The sequence below is a fragment of the Falco peregrinus genome, chromosome 18, assembly GCF_023634155.1.
Source record: "Falco peregrinus isolate bFalPer1 chromosome 18, bFalPer1.pri, whole genome shotgun sequence".
Lineage (NCBI taxonomy): Eukaryota > Metazoa > Chordata > Aves > Falconiformes > Falconidae > Falco > Falco peregrinus.
The window spans coordinates 93,336-110,079 of record NC_073738.1 but is presented as its reverse complement, the minus strand read 5'-3'; the positions used below and the strand labels follow the sequence as shown (position 1 = coordinate 110,079).

General features: G+C 61.0%; 3 protein-coding genes across 8 annotated transcripts; all 3 read left to right on the top strand.

Annotated features, from left to right (window-relative positions):
* Positions 1-76: 76 nt before the first annotated feature.
* Positions 77-2,125, top strand: MON1B (MON1 homolog B, secretory trafficking associated). The gene is made up of 4 exons (XM_027783125.2): positions 77-307; positions 409-1,249; positions 1,351-1,498; positions 1,897-2,125. Exons 1-4 carry the CDS (start codon positions 91-93, stop codon positions 2,077-2,079), a joined length of 1,389 nt encoding a protein of 462 aa, XP_027638926.2. The 5' UTR covers positions 77-90; the 3' UTR covers positions 2,080-2,125.
* On the top strand, positions 2,059-7,466 carry LOC114011450 (synaptonemal complex central element protein 1-like). 5 transcript variants are annotated; one of them, XM_055789943.1, is made up of 12 exons: positions 2,059-2,136; positions 4,841-4,868; positions 4,957-5,028; positions 5,118-5,192; positions 5,417-5,464; positions 5,629-5,683; positions 6,182-6,271; positions 6,347-6,410; positions 6,490-6,556; positions 6,670-6,809; positions 6,967-7,056; positions 7,147-7,466. In XM_055789943.1, exons 2-12 carry the CDS (start codon positions 4,850-4,852, stop codon positions 7,195-7,197), a joined length of 771 nt encoding a protein of 256 aa, XP_055645918.1. In that variant the 5' UTR covers positions 2,059-2,136; positions 4,841-4,849; the 3' UTR covers positions 7,198-7,466. The 5 variants fall into 5 exon arrangements, 4 of the variants coding, with proteins under 4 accessions (XP_055645918.1, XP_055645916.1, XP_055645917.1 ...); XM_055789941.1 differs by lacking the exon at positions 2,059-2,136 and having other exon boundaries at positions 3,781-5,028; XM_055789942.1 differs by lacking the exon at positions 2,059-2,136 and having other exon boundaries at positions 3,781-5,028; positions 6,182-6,275; positions 6,351-6,410.
* A 121-nt stretch (positions 7,467-7,587) lies between these two features.
* CXXC1 (CXXC finger protein 1) lies at positions 7,588-15,237 on the top strand. Of its 2 annotated transcripts, XM_055789939.1 has the most exons (15): positions 7,588-7,735; positions 7,833-7,930; positions 8,104-8,204; positions 8,443-8,558; positions 8,652-8,807; positions 9,635-9,661; positions 10,234-10,269; positions 11,600-11,707; positions 12,160-12,344; positions 12,746-12,953; positions 13,068-13,178; positions 14,173-14,222; positions 14,409-14,505; positions 14,624-14,776; positions 15,071-15,237. In XM_055789939.1, the coding sequence occupies exons 1-15, from the start codon at positions 7,733-7,735 to the stop codon at positions 15,209-15,211; spliced, it is 1,590 nt and encodes a 529-aa protein (XP_055645914.1). In that variant the 5' UTR covers positions 7,588-7,732; the 3' UTR covers positions 15,212-15,237. The 2 variants fall into 2 exon arrangements, with proteins under 2 accessions (XP_055645914.1, XP_055645915.1); XM_055789940.1 differs by lacking the exon at positions 10,234-10,269.
* The last annotated feature ends 1,507 nt before the right edge of the window (positions 15,238-16,744 follow it).

Below are 16,744 nucleotides of genomic sequence, written 5' to 3'. Positions count from 1 at the left end.
GGGGGGGTGGTGGCAGCACCCACGTTGTCCCCAGAGTGTCAGCATGGCGGGGAGGAGGAGGTGACGGCGGCAGTGACAACAGCAGCTGCCATGACATCGCCAGGGTGCCGGCGTGGTGCAGAGGAGGACGTGACGGCAGCGGGGTGGCGGTGCCGGAGGAAGCACGTCTTTGTGCTAAGCGAAGCAGGGAAGCCCATCTACTCCCGGCACGGCAACGAGGAAGCGTTGGCGGCCACCATGGGTGTCATGATGGCACTCGTCTCCTTCATCCAGAGTGGTGGCAACGCCATCCGCGCCATCTGCTCCGGTAAGGGAGGGGTCAGCGAAGGGGTAGTGGGAAGGGGGGCACCCCTGCAGTGCACTGCTGGCCCCCGGTTCCCTTGTCACGCATCCCTCTCCTCACTGCAGAGGACCGGACGCTGGTGTTTGAGCAGCGGGGGCCGTTGCTGCTAGTGTCAGTGTCACGCACACGGCAGTCAGCAGCCCAGCTGCGGCGGGAGCTGGCGTTTGTCCATGAGCAGATCCTCAGCCTCCTCACCCGTGGCGGCATCGCCCGCGTCTTTGCCCGCCGCCGCGGTTATGACCTCCGGCGCCTCCTGGCTGGTGCCGAAGCCGTCCTGGACCGCTTGCTTTCTGGTGCGGCAGCAGACGGGCGGTTATTGTTGGGTGCCGCGCGTTGCCTGCCCCTCCCCGCGCCTCTCCGACGGGCAGTTTCAGGGGCTCTGCGCCGCGCTGCCGCTGCCGCCGTCCCCGCGCCTGCTTTGGCCTTGCTGGCAGCTGGTGGGCGGTTGGTGACGGCAGCGCGGCAGCGGGCCTTGGCAGAGGGCGGGCAATTGTGTGCCAGCGACCTCCACCTCCTCCTCAACCTTTTGGGGAGCGGGGTAGGGGCAGGTGAGGTGTGGACCCCTGTCTGTTTACCCCACTTCAACCCCGATGGCTACTTCTACGCCTATGCAGCAGCACTGGGCGAGGAGGAAGAGGAGGAAGGAGGCACTGGTGGCAGAACCAGCGGTGCAGTGACACTCATCCTGCTGTCAACAGAGCGTGAGGGGTTCTACGCAGCAGCAGGGTGCCGGCGGCACTTGGAGGATACCCTGCGAGTGCAGGGGTGGTTGGGGGAGCTGGCGGCAGCGGTGCGGGGGGGGGCAGGCTATGGCCCCTCCCGCCCTGGTGCCCCTGAGCTCCGCCATTTTCTCTACAAGCCCTTGGAGGGGCCGGAGGAGATGCAGCAGCTGCCACAGTTTACAAGGTGCGGGGGGGACCCCAAAAATGCAAGGAGGGGCACGGGGGGGCACACACACGTAGTGTGCCTGACACCTGTGTCATCTCACCACCACCACTGGTTTGCAGCCCCGAGCTGGAGGACCCCTACACTAGCGAGGAGGAGCAACACCGGCTCTTTGACCTGTACCACTACCTGCACAGCCGTGTGCACAGCCCCCACCGGCCCCTGCGCCTCCTCTACCACGTGGCAGAGAAGGAGACGCTTTTAGCTTGGGTGAGTTGAGGGAGGAGCCATCAGTAGATTCCAGAGTTAACAGGTGTTCACTGGCAGCACCTTCCGTTCCTGGGGGTGCTTGCTGGCGGCACCATCAATGAGTCCCAGAGTTTACACGGGTACTCGCTTGCCATGCTCTCAGTAGGTTTCAGAGTTAATGGGAGTGCTTACTGGGAGCCCCATCAGCTAATGGGGGTGCTAACTGGTGATGTTGTCCGTAGGTCCCAGAGTTAATAGGGGTGCTCACTGGCAGCAGTTACTGGGGGTTCTTGCTGGTGGCACTTCCAGAAGGTCCCAGGGGACGCTCACCGGTGACACTGTCCCAGGGTTAATAAGGGCTGCTCCCCGGCGTTGCCATCAGTAGGAGCTAGAGTTAACATGGGCACCGGTTCCTCCAGGTGACAAGCAAGTTTGAGCTGTACGGCTGCTTCAGCCCACTGGTGACCAAGGCGGGGGCCATTGGGGTCCTCACCAAGCTGCTGCGCTGGCTGAAGAAGGAGGAGGACTGGCTCTTCATCCGTTACCCACCGCCATACTGCGCCGCCCCTGCCCGCCCTGAGGGGGCCGAGGCCGAGGGCTGAGCACCCCCCGGCCCTGACGTGGGGAATAAAGCGCCGCCAGAGAAAAGAGTCCCCTGTGTCAGTGGGGGGGGGGCTGCCGCAGGGGAGGGGGTGCGGCATGTCATGGGAGAGATGGCACGGGGTGTGGACACCGGGTGTGGAGAGAGGAGAGGGAAGAGGTAACAAGATGGAGGGAAGAGAGGTAAGAAAAGGGAGGAAAGGGGACAAAACCAGAGGGAAACGTGGTGGAAAATAGTGGGGCAAGGGGACAGAAAACGGAGGGAAATGTGACAGGAAATTGAGGGGAAAAAGGGGACAGAAAATGGAGGGAAACATGACAGAAAAGAGGGGGGAAGGGGACAGAAATTTGAGGGAAAATGTGACAGGAAAGGGGACAGAAAATGGAGGGAAACGTGACAGGAAAGAGGGGGGAAGAGGACAGAAAATTGAGGGAAAATGTGACAGGAAAGGGGACAGAAAATGGAGGGAAACGTGACAGGAAAGAGGGGGGAAGAGGACAGAAAATTGAGGGAAAATGTGACAGGAAAGGGGACAGGAAATGGAGGGAAACGTGACAGGAAAGGGGGGAAGAGGACAGAAAATTGAGGGAAACGTGACGGGGAAGAGGACAGAAAATTGAGGGAATATGTGACAGGAAAGGGGACAGAAAATGGAGGGAAACGTGACAGGAAAGGGGGGAAGAGGACAGAAAATTGAGGGAAAATGTGACAGGAAAGGGGACAGAAAATGGAGGGAAACGTGACAGGAAAGAGGGGGGAAGAGGACAGAAAATTGAGGGAAAATGTGACAGGAAAGGGGACAGAAAATGGAGGGAAACGTGACAGGAAAGAGGGAGGGAAAAGGGGACAGAAAACACAGGGTGAAATGTGACAGAAAATTGAGGGCAAAAAGGGGACAGAAAATGGAGGGAAACGTGACAGGAAAGGGGGGAAGAGGACAGAAAATTGAGGGAAAATGTGACAGGAAAGGGGACAGAAAATGGAGGGAAACGTGACAGGAAAGAGGGGGGAAGAGGACAGAAAATTGAGGGAAAATGTGACAGGAAAGGGGACAGAAAATGGAGGGAAACGTGACAGGAAAGAGGGAGGGAAAAGGGGACAGAAAACACAGGGTGAAATGTGACAGAAAATTGAGGGCAAAAAGGGGACAGAAAATGGAGGGAAATGTGACAGGAAAGAGGGGACAAAGGGACAGAAAATGAAGGGAAAATGTGACAGAAAAGAGGACAGAAAATGGAGGGAAACGTGACAGGAAAGAGGGGGGAAGAGGACAGAAAATTGAGGGAAAATGTGACAGGAAAGGGGACAGAAAATGGAGGGAAACGTGACAGGAAAGAGGGAGGGAAAAGGGGACAGAAAACACAGGGTGAAATGTGACAGAAAATTGAGGGCAAAAAGGGGACAGAAAATGGAGGGAAATGTGACAGGAAAGAGGGGACAAAGGGACAGAAAATGAAGGGAAAATGTGACAGAAAAGAGGACAGAAAATGGAGGGAAACGTGACAGAAAATTGAGGGCAAAAAGGACAGAAAATGGAGGGAAACATGACAGAAAAGGGGGGAAGGGGACAGAAAATGAAGGGAAACGTGACAGAAAAATGGGGGGAAATGGGACAGAAAATGGAGGAGAAATGGGACAAAATTGGAGGGTGAAAAGGGGACAGAAAACGGAGGGCAAAAAGGGGACAGAAAATGGAGGGAAATGTGACAGAAAATGGAGAACAAAAAGGGGACAGAAAATGGAGGGAAACATGACAGGAAAGAGGGTGGAAGAGGGGACAAAATTGGAGGGCAAAAAAAGGACAAAATGGAGGGAAAATGTGACAGAAAAGAGGGAAAATGGGACAGAAAATGGAGGGAAGCATGATGAGAAGGGGAAAGAATGAAAATAGAGGGCAAAGATTGGCACAAAAAAGGGCGGGAGGAGGGGACAGAAACTATGTGGAGAAGGTGACAGAATCGAGGAGGAAGAGTGAATCACCAAAACTTGAGGGAAATGTGACAGAAAAGGGGGGGACAGGACGGAGGGGACAGACAGACAATGGAGGGAAAATGTGACAAAAAGGAAGGGAAAGCAGGTGAAATTTGAGGGAAACATGACAGAAAAATGGGACAGAAAATGGAAGGAAACGTAACAGAAAATTGAGGGCAAAAAGGGGACAGAAAATGGATGGAAATATGACAGGAAAAAGGGGGAAAAGGGGACAGAAAATGGAAGGAAATGTGACAGGAAAGAGGGGGAGGAGACAGAAAATGGAGGGAAATGTGACAGAAAAGAAGGGGGGAAGGGGACAGAAAATGGATGGAAACATGACGGGAAAGAGGGCAGAAAAGGGACAGAAGATGGAGGGAAATGTGACAGACAAGAGTGGTAAAAAGGGGACAGAAAATGGAGGGAAAACATGACGGAAGAGCAAAAAGGGGACAGTAAATGGAGGGAAACGTGACAGAAAAGAGGGAAGAAGGGACAGCAAAGGGGCAAGCAGGGACAGGAGAGGCTGGAAGAGGTGACAGAAAAGGGAGGGACAGAAGGTGACAAAAAGGAGGGAAATGGGATGGGAAATGGAGGGAAACGTGATGGAAGAGAGGGAAAAGAGGACAGAAAACAGGGTGAAAAGCAGACAGAAGAGGCAGGAGCGTGGGACAGGAAAAGGGAAGAGAGGGCATGAAATGGAGCAAGGTGGAGGAGGAGGAGGGTGGCAGGTACATGAGAGAGGACGAGGGGCCAGCATGTGGCTGCCATTGTCACCTTTGTCCCCTCAGGCTGTGGCGATGGACAGTGACACACAGGGTGAGGGCTCTGGTGGCCGTGTCTCCCCCTCACACCTGGGTGTTCCCCCACCCCAGGGACACGGGTGTCACCGTGTGTCTGTCCCCAGCGTCCCTGGTTTCCCCCGGGGTGCAGCGCTGGCTGGATGTGCTGGTAGGGCGGGTGTGCAGCCTGCACCAAGGTGAGCACCGCGGGACCCCCATCACAACATCTCTCCTGCCTGTCCCTCTGTCCATCCCCTCATGGCATCTCTGTCTGTCCCCTCTGCAGCACATCTGGCCACGGCACAGGAGCTGGCAGCAGCACAGGAACATGGCGAGGGGCTGCGCCAGCAACAGGAGCAGTGTGAGTCATTCAGGGGGGACCCAGGTGTCGGGGGGGGTGGTGGGCACCCATGGACCCAGGTGTGGGGACACACACCCATGGACCCCAGTGTCCGAAGTGGGGACCAGGAGACCACAAACCCTGGCTGCAGGAAAAACTTGCTCCCAGTATGGGGGGGACAAAGGGATACTGGGGGGTACTGGGTAGGGGACCCAGGTTCTGGGCAGTGACCCCTCTCCCTGCAGTGGAGGAGCGTCAGGCAGCGCTGGAGGGGCTCTGGCAGCAGAAACAGGGTGAGGCCACGTTGAGGCCAACCTCCCAGCAGGCACTGGGGGGTTGTGCCAACATCCCATCATCCCCTGGGGCCGGATGCCTGGGTCCTTTGTTGGGGAGGGGGTACCCTGGACATGTGGGTCCATGGGTGCCCCCATGGATGCCTGGGTCCCCTCTCTGGCAGAGGAGCTGCGGGGGGCACGGCTGCGCAGGGAGGAGGTGGAGGCCAAAGGTCAAAGGTGAGTGGGAGGGGCCCTGGATGCCTGGGTCCTGCTGTGACACACCCCCCCCCACTGATGCCACCTGTGCTTATGCCCCCGTCTGACCTCTGACCCTACATCCATCTGGTGACTCCTCACCCCTGGTGACCTCTGGCTCCTCTAAGACCCCCTGGTGACCTCTCTGGCAGCCTGGTGACCTCTGACCCCAAATCAATCTGGGGGCCGCTAGCACCCTGGTGACCCCTGACCCCCTCAGTGACTCTTGACCCCCTTGGTGATCCCTAGCACCCTGGTCACCTCTTGCCACCCCAACCCCCTGGTGACCCCTGACCACAAGTGCTCCCTGACCCCCACCCCTAGTGAGCCTTGCCCTTCTGCTGACCTCTGCCCCCTGACACTTCTGCTCCTAAGCTCTCCCTTGGTGACCCCTGGCCCCTCAGTGCCACCTGCCCACCCCACCCCGTTGACCTTTGTCCCTTTTGACACTTACACCGCTGTTGACCCCTGACCCCACAGGTGCCGAGGGCTGTGCTTGGGCTGCCAGCAGGACCTGGAGAGGATGGAGCAGGAGCTGGAGCGCCTGCGCCGCCTTCGCCGGGGATACAGGCGCGTCACAGGGTCACACGGGTCACCTGACCTGGGTCACCTGACCAGGTGGGTCACCCCCCCCTCTCCCTGCAGGCAGGACTTTGGGCAGCAGCTTGATGCTATCATGGAGGAGCACAAACACCTGCAGGAAGCGCACGTGAGGTGCCGATGCCAGGTCCCCTTTTTCTGGATGCCAGGACCCCTTTTCCGGACACTGGGGTTCCCTTTTCCTGCAGGCCCCGGCCCAGTTGGAGGCTGAACTGGTGCAACTGGAGGAGGCACGGGAGAAGCTGCTGAGGCAGGGTGAGCCCTGGGCACCTGGGTCCCCTGGGGGGTGACAGGCTCCACCCCCAAGGGCTTGGCTCCACCCCTGAGAGCCTGGCCCCACCCCTTGAGAGCCTGACTCCGCCCCCAAGGGCCTGGTTCCGCCCCCAAGGGCCTGGCTCTGCCCTGCAAGGGTCTGGGTCCCCTGTTGGGGGGTGACAGGCCCTGCTCCCTCAGAGCGCCATCTGCTGGAGATAGAGAAGCAGCTGGGACCCGAGGCGCATGTGGCCATGTGAGTGCCTGGATGCCTGGCTCCACCCCCTATCCTGCCTCCACCCCCAAAGGGCTTGGCCCCACCCCTCCAAGCCCATGGCCCTGCCCCTGAGCACCCTGGGGCCCCTCCCCTGGATGCTTGGCTCTGCCCCCCCGCAAACGCCCCGGTCCCACAGGCAACTGGTGCAGCAGGAGCAGGCGAGGGCGCAGCAGCGGCTGGAGGCGGAGCTGGAGCGGCGGCAGCGGGGCCGTGGTCGCAGGGACAGGTGAGACCTTCCTGCTCTGCCACGGTCGCGTCCTTCCTGGCCCCGCCCACTCTCTCTGGGCACGCCCACTTACTGTGACCCCGCCCCTAGGCTGGCAGAGGAGCTGGAGAGGCTGCAGCGCCCCCTGGAGGCATCGACTGAGTGATGGAAGGCGTGACAGCGGGGGGACTTGTGTGTCATATGCATGTCACGTGTGTCGCTGGCGTGTCACCTGTGTGTCACCTGTGTCCCCCACATCACCCCATGTCTCCCCACATTGTCCCATGTACCCCCATGTCCCCACGTTCCCACATGTCTTCCCCATGTCCCCTCTCCCCCGCCCCCTCAATAAACGTCACCAGCCACCACCATGGCTTTTGTGTTTCTCTGGGGGTCCCGGGCGAGGCAGGTGACATTTTCCCTTCTCAGCATGGCCGCCCGCAGTGTCCGCCGCTATTTTGCCGCTCCCCTCCCCACCGGGGGCGCGGCCATTTTGCGGCGCTCTGCGCAGGCGCGAGCGCCGCCATTTTAGGGTCGGGCGCGCCCTCGCCGCGGCCATTTTGTCTCTGGGCGCAAGTGTTGTCCCCCCCCCCCCCTCCACCCGGAAGCGGAAGTTTGACACGTTTCCTCCACTTCCGGCTGCGGCGGGGCTAGTACGGTGTCTTCCGTTGGAGGCAACGGCCGCGACAAAGGCGCGATGGTGAGGGGGGGCCCGGTCGGCTGGGACCCTTCGGGGTGGGGTGGGGTGGTCTGGGGTCCTGGGGGCTCCCGTAGGCCCTGATACCGCGTCCCCACAGGACAGCGAGTTCTCGGACGCGGAGGCGGGCCCGGGCGGGGAGGAGAACGCCCCGGTGTATTGCGTGTGCCGTAAACCCGACATTAACTGCTTCATGATGTGAGTGACGGACGCCTGGGTGCCTTGGGGGGGTGTCGGTGGGGTTCCGGACGCTTGGGTCCCTTGTGGGGAGCGTTGGGAGGGGTTCCCGCACACCCGGGTTCTCCCAGAGTGGGGGTTGGGGGGTCCCGGAGGCTCCAATACCCTGGCTGAAGCTTTCCCCATCCTCGCAGCGGCTGCGACAACTGCAACGAGTGGTTCCATGGCGACTGCATCAACATCACCGAGAAAATGGCCAAGGCTATCCGGGAGTGGTACTGCCTGCAGTGCCGAGGTGAGCCTGAGCACAGGGGTTCCCTCTCTGGGGGCTCCCGGGGGCCGGGGTCCCTCTCTGGGTGAGGGTTTGGGGGTCTGTGTTGAGCTTTAGATGGAGAAGCAGTGGGCCTGGGGTGCCTGGGTGGTTTTTGTGGGGGTGCTGGACGCCAGGGTCCCTTTTTATGGGGGTTTGGGGAGGCCTGGGTTAGGATTGAGATGCCTGGGTCCCCCTGACGCTGTCCTTTCCCCCCCACCAGAGAAGGACCCTACCCTGGAGATCCGTTACCGGCACAAGAAGTGGCGGGAGAAGGAGCGGGAACATGAGAGCGCCAAGGCCCAGGAGCTGGCACTAGAGCAGGGACGGGCTGCCAAGGTAGGTCTGCAGCAGCAGGGAGGGGTCTGCGGCGACGGGGACCTAGATACATAGGTGTCCCCCCACAACGCTTGGGTGTCACCCCTGTCACAGATCAAGCGGTCGGCACGCATGTGTGGCGAGTGCGAGGCGTGCCGGCGCCCCGAGGACTGCGGGCAGTGCGACTTTTGCCGTGACATGAAGAAGTTCGGGGGCCCCAACAAGATCCGGCAGAAGTGCCGCCTGCGGCAGTGCCAGTTGCGTGCACGGGTGAGTCACGGGGCCTTAGCGTGGGCTTGGTGCAGCGTTAGCGTGGGGCTAGTGCATTAAGGCAGACTTGGCATGTTTTTAGCGTGGTTATTATGTTTCATCTTTGGTATGTTGTTAGCATGGTTTTAACGTGTGCTTATTGCATCCTTGGTGTGTTAGCATGTCCTTAATACGACCTAATATGTTTTTAACCTGTTGCTGGTGTGATCTTGGGGTGTATTTGGTGTCCTGTGTATTCGTAGCACATGCTTAGCAGGCTCGTGTGTTACTAGTGTGGCCTTAGCGTGTTACTAATGTGTTTTACGTTTTGCTAGCATAGTCTTAGGGTGTGGTTCGTGTGGCATTAGCATGGCCTTAGCATGTGCAGGGGTTTTGGGGTACGTGGGTCCTGGGGTGTTGGTGGGAGTGGTGGGAACGTGTCCCTAATGTGGCTCCATGTCACCTTATCATGTGTCTCCACTGGGTCTCTGACATATCCTTGACATGTTTGTGTCAGTGTCCTGTGTCCCCAATGTGTCAGTGTCCTGTGTCCCCATGTCACTGGCACATCCCCAGCGCACCCCCACATCCCTGACGTGTCCCTGCATCCCCTTGTCACACGTCCTTGATGTGTCAGGCTCATGACGTATCTGTGTCACTGTGTTGTGTCCCAGACGTGTTATGTGTCCCCTTGTTGCCATGTTCACGTCCCTGACACATTCCCAATCTCTCCCTACATCCTGGATGTGTCCCTGACACGTTCCTTTGTCAACGTGTCCCATGTCCCTCATGTGTCCCCATGTCCCCACATCCCTCCCATGTCCCTGACATGTCCCTCCTCTCCCCAGGAGTCCTACAAGTACTTCCCCACCTCGGTGAGTCACCCGGATGCCTGAGTGCCCCCAGGGTGGGGGAGGGGGGCTCCCGGACGCATGGGTCCTTGGGGTAGGGGACCGGGTGCCCCTGGATGCTGGGGTCCCTTGGGGTGGGGGAGGGGTCTTGGGTGCTGGGGTCCCCCTGGGTCAGGGGAGGGTTGATGCCAGGTCCCACCCACCCTGAGGCTGCAGTGTGGGGTTCTTGTGGGTCCCCTTTTGGGGTGGGGGTGTCCCTGGGTCCCCTGACATGCAATGCAGGGGGGTCTGGGTCCCCTGCGTCCCCCTTGGGTGCAATGGAAGGGGGGGTACGGGACCCCCTGGGTTTGCTATGTGGGGGTTCTTGTGGGTCCCCTGGACACCTGGGTACCCCAGATGCTGCAGTGAAGGTGGGGTGGGGTCTGGGTCCCTGGGGCAGGGGGGTGCCGGCTGTCTGGGTGGGTGCTGACCCCCCCCCCAGCTGGCGCGGGGGCGTGAGGGGGAGCTGGAGCTGCTGAAGGAGCAGCTGGGGGCAGCGGGGGCCCCCCGAGAGCCTCTCGGACGAGGAGCTGCCACTCGACCCCCGGCTCTACCAGGAGCTCTGCACTGGCACCTTCGACGAGCACGGCCTGGTGAGTAACCCTAAACTCAAACCCACCCCCGCAGCACCAACAAACCCCCTCCCCTGCCCCAAAGGGCTCACATTCTGCTCAGGGGGACCCCAGATCCCTTGGGACTAGCCCTAAAATGTGACCCAGGGGCCCTGAATTCCTCCAAAGTCACACCCAAATGAGGCAGATCCTGCTGCAAGGACCCCAGATCCCATCAGAATTGCCACAGAATGCCCCGGATTCTGTTCTGGGGACCTGAAATGCTTTGGAGTTGCCCCAAAATGGACTTTGGGGGCCTCAAATCCTCCACAGTCACCAAAAAGTCCCCTAAAGCAGCCCTAGGACCCTAAACCTACTCATAATCACCCCAATCCTGCCTTGGGGATCTCACGTTGCCCCCCCAAACCCACCTGTTGCCCCTATCATGGCTTGTACATGCATGTCACAGCATGTTTTCCCGTGCTGTGGCATGTTATGCCTGATCCCCATTGCAGCCATCTCCATCTGCATCCCGACACGTCATGACGTGTCCCGACATGATCTCACCCCTTTACTGTCATTGTGCATGTTGTGACATGTCCTCCCGTGACGTCACATGTGTCACAGGGTCCCTGTATGGCAGGATGGGCCACGTTGGGGGTTCCCATGTCACAGTCCACATCCTACTGCATGCTTTGATGCACTGCGACACGCTTTTAGCACGTCAAGATACTTCAGCGCATGTTTTTAGCATGTTGTACACTTTTCAGTGTCAAAGTCTATTGATGCATGTTGTTGGCATGTCTGGGCAGGTTTTTAGCGTGTTTAGGCCCCCTAAGGCATATTTTAAGCAGGTCAATTGTGTCAAAGCACATTCAGGGCATGTGAAATCATGTTTTAAGTATGTTTAAGCACACTAAGGTATGTTTTAAGCATATTTACACATGTGAAACGGTGTTTTAAGCACACTGGGGCATGCCAAGCCATGTTTTATGCATGCTAAGGCATGCAAAGATGTGTTTTAAGCATGTTCTGGCACACAGGAATGTTTGAAACAAGATTTGGTGTGTCAAAGCGTGTTTTAAGCGTGCATAGGCACCCCAAGGTGTGCTTAAAGCATGTTTAGGCACACAGATGTGTGTTTTAAGTATGTTTACTCATATGAAAGCATGTCTTACATGTGTTTTTGTGCATTAAGGCATGTTTTTATGTGTTGAGGTGTGCTATGATTATGTCACGTCATGTTTTTAAAGCACCAAAATGTCTTCTTAGCCCATGTCAGGGTGTGTTTTCCCATGTCGGGGTGTGTCTTGGCAATGTGCGGTGTGTTTTTGCAGTGCTGAGGCATGTTTTTGCTGTGTCCCTGATGCAGCCGTGGCTCAGTGACCCTGAGGACGCCCCGTTCCTCGACCCCGTCCTGCGCAAACGCGCCGTCAAAGTCAAGCACGTCAAGCGGCGGGAGAAGAAGTCGGACAAAAAGGTGGGGTCCAGATGGCCTGCTGGGAGCTACTGGGAGTTACTGGGAGAGCACTTGGGAGGTTCTGGTGGGCACTGGGAATTGCTGGTGAGCTTGTGGGGGTTACTGGGAGGCCCCGAGGATTACTGAGAGGGCTGCTTGGAGCCACTGGGAGAGCTTTTGGTGATGTCTGGGAGGAACTGGTGGTTCCCAGGGCCTTAAAGGTGTTACCTGGGGCTTACTGGGAGCTGCTGGGAGGCCCTGGGGCTTACTGGGAAGGTCACTGGGGCCTACTGGGATGGCTCCATCCATCCATCCAGTGGTGATGCCCGAGAGCCTTATTAGCCTGAACTGGGGGTGACCTGGAGCTGGAGTCCTTGAGGCTTAATGGGAGGTCCACCAGGAGCTGCTGGGATGGCTCCTGGTGGTCCCTAGAACCTTCCTGATGTGAACTGGTGCTTACTGGTTGGTGGCAGAAGGAGGAGCGGTACAAGCGGCACCGGCAGAAGCCGCGGCACCGGGAGCGCAGCCGGCACCTGGAGCGCCCCGACGCCCGCGACCCAGCCGGGCTGGGCCAGTGCCTGGGCCCCGGCTGCACCCGCCCTGCCCGGCCCCCCTCCAAGTACTGCAGTGAGGCCTGTGGCGTCAAGCTGGCCGCCAAGTGAGTATGGACCAGTACAGACCAGTAGAAACCAGTATAGAGTGGCACAGAGCATCCTAGAGCCGTATGATCTCACAGTAGATCCCGGAGCATCATGGACTGTCCATGGTGCCCCTGTTAAGCCCCGCTCCCTCCCTGGTCTCTTGGCCTGACTTACAAGATCCTGCTGAGTGGATCCCAGGATGGATTCCCCCCATTCCCGATCCCAGAGATCCTGGGGTAGTGGGGACACCCTAGGGCGGCCCCATGAGTTCTGTCTCTTGTGCCATCTCGCAGCCAGATCGACAAGATCCTGCTGCAGTGGGTTCCAGAGTGGGTCACCCACCAGATCCCAAAGTCCTGGGGTAGTGGGAGCACTCTGGGGCGGACCCATTAACCCGATCTGCCATCCCACCTTGCAGCCGGATCTATGAGATCCTGCCGCAGCGGATCCAGCAGTGGCAGCAGAGCCCCTGTGTGGCGGAGGAGCACGGGAAGCGGCTGCTGGAGCGGATCCGGCGGGAGCAGCACCAGGCCCGCCTGCGGCTCCAGGAGATGGAGCGGCGCTTCCACGAGCTGGAGGGGCTGATTGCCCGCGCCAAGGGGCACCCACCCCGCGAGGACGAGGAGGTGGGGTGACACCGGGATCTGCCCCCCAGCTCCCCAGCAGTGGGATCCCAACACCGGGATCCACCCGGATGCTGGGATTCCTCCCCTGATGCTGGGATTCCCCCTCCCCCTCAGAGCACGGAAGGTGACAGCGAGGACACGGACCTGCAGATCTTCTGCGTGTCCTGTGGCCACCCCATCAACCCCAAGGTGGCCCTGCGTCACATGGAGCGCTGCTACGCCAAGGTACCTATGGCCCCTGTGAGCGTCTGCGGGACCCTGTAGGAACCCCCAGAACTTGGCAGCACCCCCCGGATACTGTAGGGGCCATAGGGACTCTTGTTCTGGGCGTCTATAGGGCATATAGGGGTCCTCCGGGGTCTATAGGGGCCATATGATAGGTTCTGTAGGGGCTATTGGGGCTCCCTGGGGCTTGAGGGGCCGTATGGATTTTGTTGGGTTCTGTAGGGGCTATTGGGGCTCCCTGGGGCTTGAGGGGGCCGTATGGATTTTGTTGGGTTCTGTAGGGGCTATTGGGGCTCCCTGGGGCTTGAGGGGGCCGTATGGATTTTGTTGGGTTCTGTAGGGGCTATCGGGGCTCCCTGGGGCTTGAGGGGGCCGTATGGATTTTGTTGGGTTCTGTAGGGGCTATCGGGGCTCCCTGGGGCTTGAGGGGGCCGTATGGATTTTGTTGGGTTCTGTAGGGGCTATCGGGGCTCCCTGGGGCTTGAGGGGGCCGTATGGATTTTGTTGGGTTCTGTAGGGGCTATCGGGGCTCCCTGGGGCTTGAGGGGGCCGTATGGATTTTGTTGGGTTCTGTAGGGGCTATTGGGGCTCCCTGGGGCTTGAGGGGGCCGTATGGATTTTGTTGGGTTCTGTAGGGGCTATCGGGGCTCCCTGGGGCTTGAGGGGCCGTATGGATTTTGTTGGGTTCTGTAGGGGCTATCGGGGCTCCCTGGGGCTTGAGGGGCCATATGGGATCTGGGTTTGGGCTCTGTAGAGGCTCTAGGCTTTGTCTGGGGGCTATAGGGGCCATATGGGGTCTGAGCTTGGGCACTATAGGGGATACAGAGGCTTCACTATGTCTATAGGAGACCCCCACATCTATAGGGGCCATATGGACCCTGTGTGGGGCTCTTTAAGGGGCTGTAGGGTCCCTCTGGGGACTATAGGGGCCACTGAGGGGTCTGTAGGGTCCCCGGCCCTTATAGCCCCCTTGACCCACCCCCTCTGCCGGCAGTACGAGAGCCAGACCTCCTTCGGCTCCATGTACCCCACCCGCATCGAGGGGTGAGTGGGGCTGGGGGGGAGGTGGGGGTGCCCCTGGGTGCACGATGGTGGGGGGGGGGGTCCCCCCCCCGGTAGGGGTGTGGTGGGGGAGGGGATCCCTGGGTCCTGTGGGGGAGGGGGCCACCCAGAGGCCTGGTTCCCCCCTCCCCCACCATCCCCCCTCCCCCACCATCCCGCCTCCCCCAGGGCCACCCGCCTCTTCTGCGATGTCTACAACCCCCAGAGCAAAACCTACTGCAAGCGGCTGCAGGTGCTCTGCCCCGAGCACTCGCGGGACCCCAAGGTGAGGGGCACCCACAGGTGCCGTGGGGCGCCCCCCCCCCCCCGACCCTGTGCCCCACTGGGTGCCGTGGGGCGCCCCCCTGACCCTGTGCCCCCCCCCCCCCCCGGGTGCTGTGCAGGTGCCGGCGGACGAGGTGTGCGGGTGCCCGCTGGTGCGTGATGTCTTCGAGCTGACGGGCGACTTCTGCCGCGTGCCCAAGCGCAAGTGCCACCGTCACTACTGCTGGGAGAAGCTGCGCCGCGCCGAGGTCGACCTGGAGCGCGTCCGCGTGGTGGGTGGCCTTGTGCATGTCCCTCTGTCCCCGGGGGTGGCCCCATGGCCCTGCGGGGGGCTTTACGGGTGTCCCCATGTCCCTGACCCTGTCCCTGTGACCCTGGCAGCGTCACCACGTCCCAAGTGATGTTCCTAGTGGTGACCTGGTGTCCCCATGACCCTGACTGTGTCCCCCAAGGTGTCCCTGTGTCCCCAGTGCTGTCCCTGCAGTTCCTTTAGTGTGCCCTCACTGCTGTCCTGGGGGTGTCCCCCTTTCCCGGGGTGTCCCCAGCGCTGTCCCTCGCCCCTGCAGTGGTACAAGCTGGACGAGCTGTTCGAGCAGGAGCGCAACGTGCGTGCGGCCATGACGAACCGAGCCGGGCTGCTGGCGCTGATGCTGCACCAGACCATCCAGCACGACCCCCTCACCACCGACCTGCGCTCCGACCGCTGACCCCAATAAACTGCTGCCCGTGCTGCCGCTGTGCTGTCTGTGGGGCTGGGGGGGTGGGGGTGTCTGGGGGGTTCTGGGGTGCCTATAGGGTCCTGGATGTCCCCGGGGGGCTTCAGGGAGCTGTGACGCTGTGTGGGCTCTGTGTCAGGGGGTAGGGGCTGGAGGTCTGGCTATAGGGTATGGGGGTTCCCTATGGGGCCAGTGGGGCTCTGTAGTGGGGGGAGGCCCATATTGGGGGGTGGGAGGGGCCTCTGTAGGGTTGGGGGTGTCTGTGGAGCTGTCAGGGCCTCCTGTGGGGCCACTGGGGCCTATAGGGTCGGGAGGCCCCCTATAGGACGTGGGACATGGCTCTATAGGGCCATGGAGGTGCCTATGGAGCCGTCGGGGCTCTATAGGGGTCCTGCGGAGGTGGGGGCTCCATGGGGGAGGCGGGAGGCTCGGTAGTGCTGATTAGCATAGCCCCACCCCCCGGTGCGCGGCACTCATAAACTTATCCCCGCCCACTGTGTCACGTGCCCCCGCGCGCGGTTTCCCGAGGGGAGCTGGAGGAGGAGCCGCGTGGTCCGTCGGTATTAGCATAGCTCCGCCCCCCGTCCCGGCGGGGGGGCCTGTGCGCGCGCGGGGCTGTGGGTTGGTGGTGCCGTTGTCACGTGATATTCGCTGCCTCGGTCACGTGCCGCGCTCCAGCCCGCCCTCCGCTTCGCCCTTTCCTCATTGGTCGCCGCGGCTGTCACGTGCCCACTCCCCCTTAACCCGCTCTTCCCGCGAGGCGCTTCCGCTTCCGGCGCAGGCCCCGCCCCGCCCCTCCCCTCGCGCCGGGCCTCGCGCCGGCGGCCGCTACTGCGCCACGATCGGGAGCGCCATGGCCGGGCCGGTACCGGGGCCGGGGGAAGCCGCGGCCGGGGCGGGGGGGGGGGACGGGGAGTTGGCGGGGCCTGCCCCTGAGGGACGGAGTGCACGGAGCGAGGGGGAGGGGGGGCTGGTTGGAGGAGGGGCCGTTGGAGGGCTGCGGGGAGAGGGGGAGCGACGGTTTGTGAGGAGAAAGAGGCGGTTGGGGAGGGGGAGGGGCGGTCCGGGGGTTTGTGATGGGGGAGGGGCGGTCGGGGGGGCAGGGTGGGAGGGGGTGCTTGAGTGGGAGTGGCAGCTTGAGGGTGTTTATGAGGGGAGGGGGGTGTTTTGGGTGGGGAGGGGGCTTTTGGGGGTGCCTGGGGGGGAGGGGCGGTTTATGGGGGGTTTCTGAGGGGGAGGGGAAGGGGCAGTTAGCGAAGGGGAGGGGCGGCCTGCAGGGTGCCGGGGAGGGGGGGGATTAACGACAGGGCTGTGTTTGGGGGGTCACGGGGCGGGGGGAGGAGCCGCGAGGGGGAAGGGGCGTGCCGTGGCCGTGTTTGGGGGGTGGGGCTTGAGGGAGGGGCCTCAGCGCCACCTGCGGTGGGCGGGGCTAATACGAGGCAGTGCGGGGCCTCGGTGTTGCCTCCGTTCTCTGCATCGGCCGTTGGGGGATGTGCGGAGCTGGGGTGCTGACACCCCCCCCCC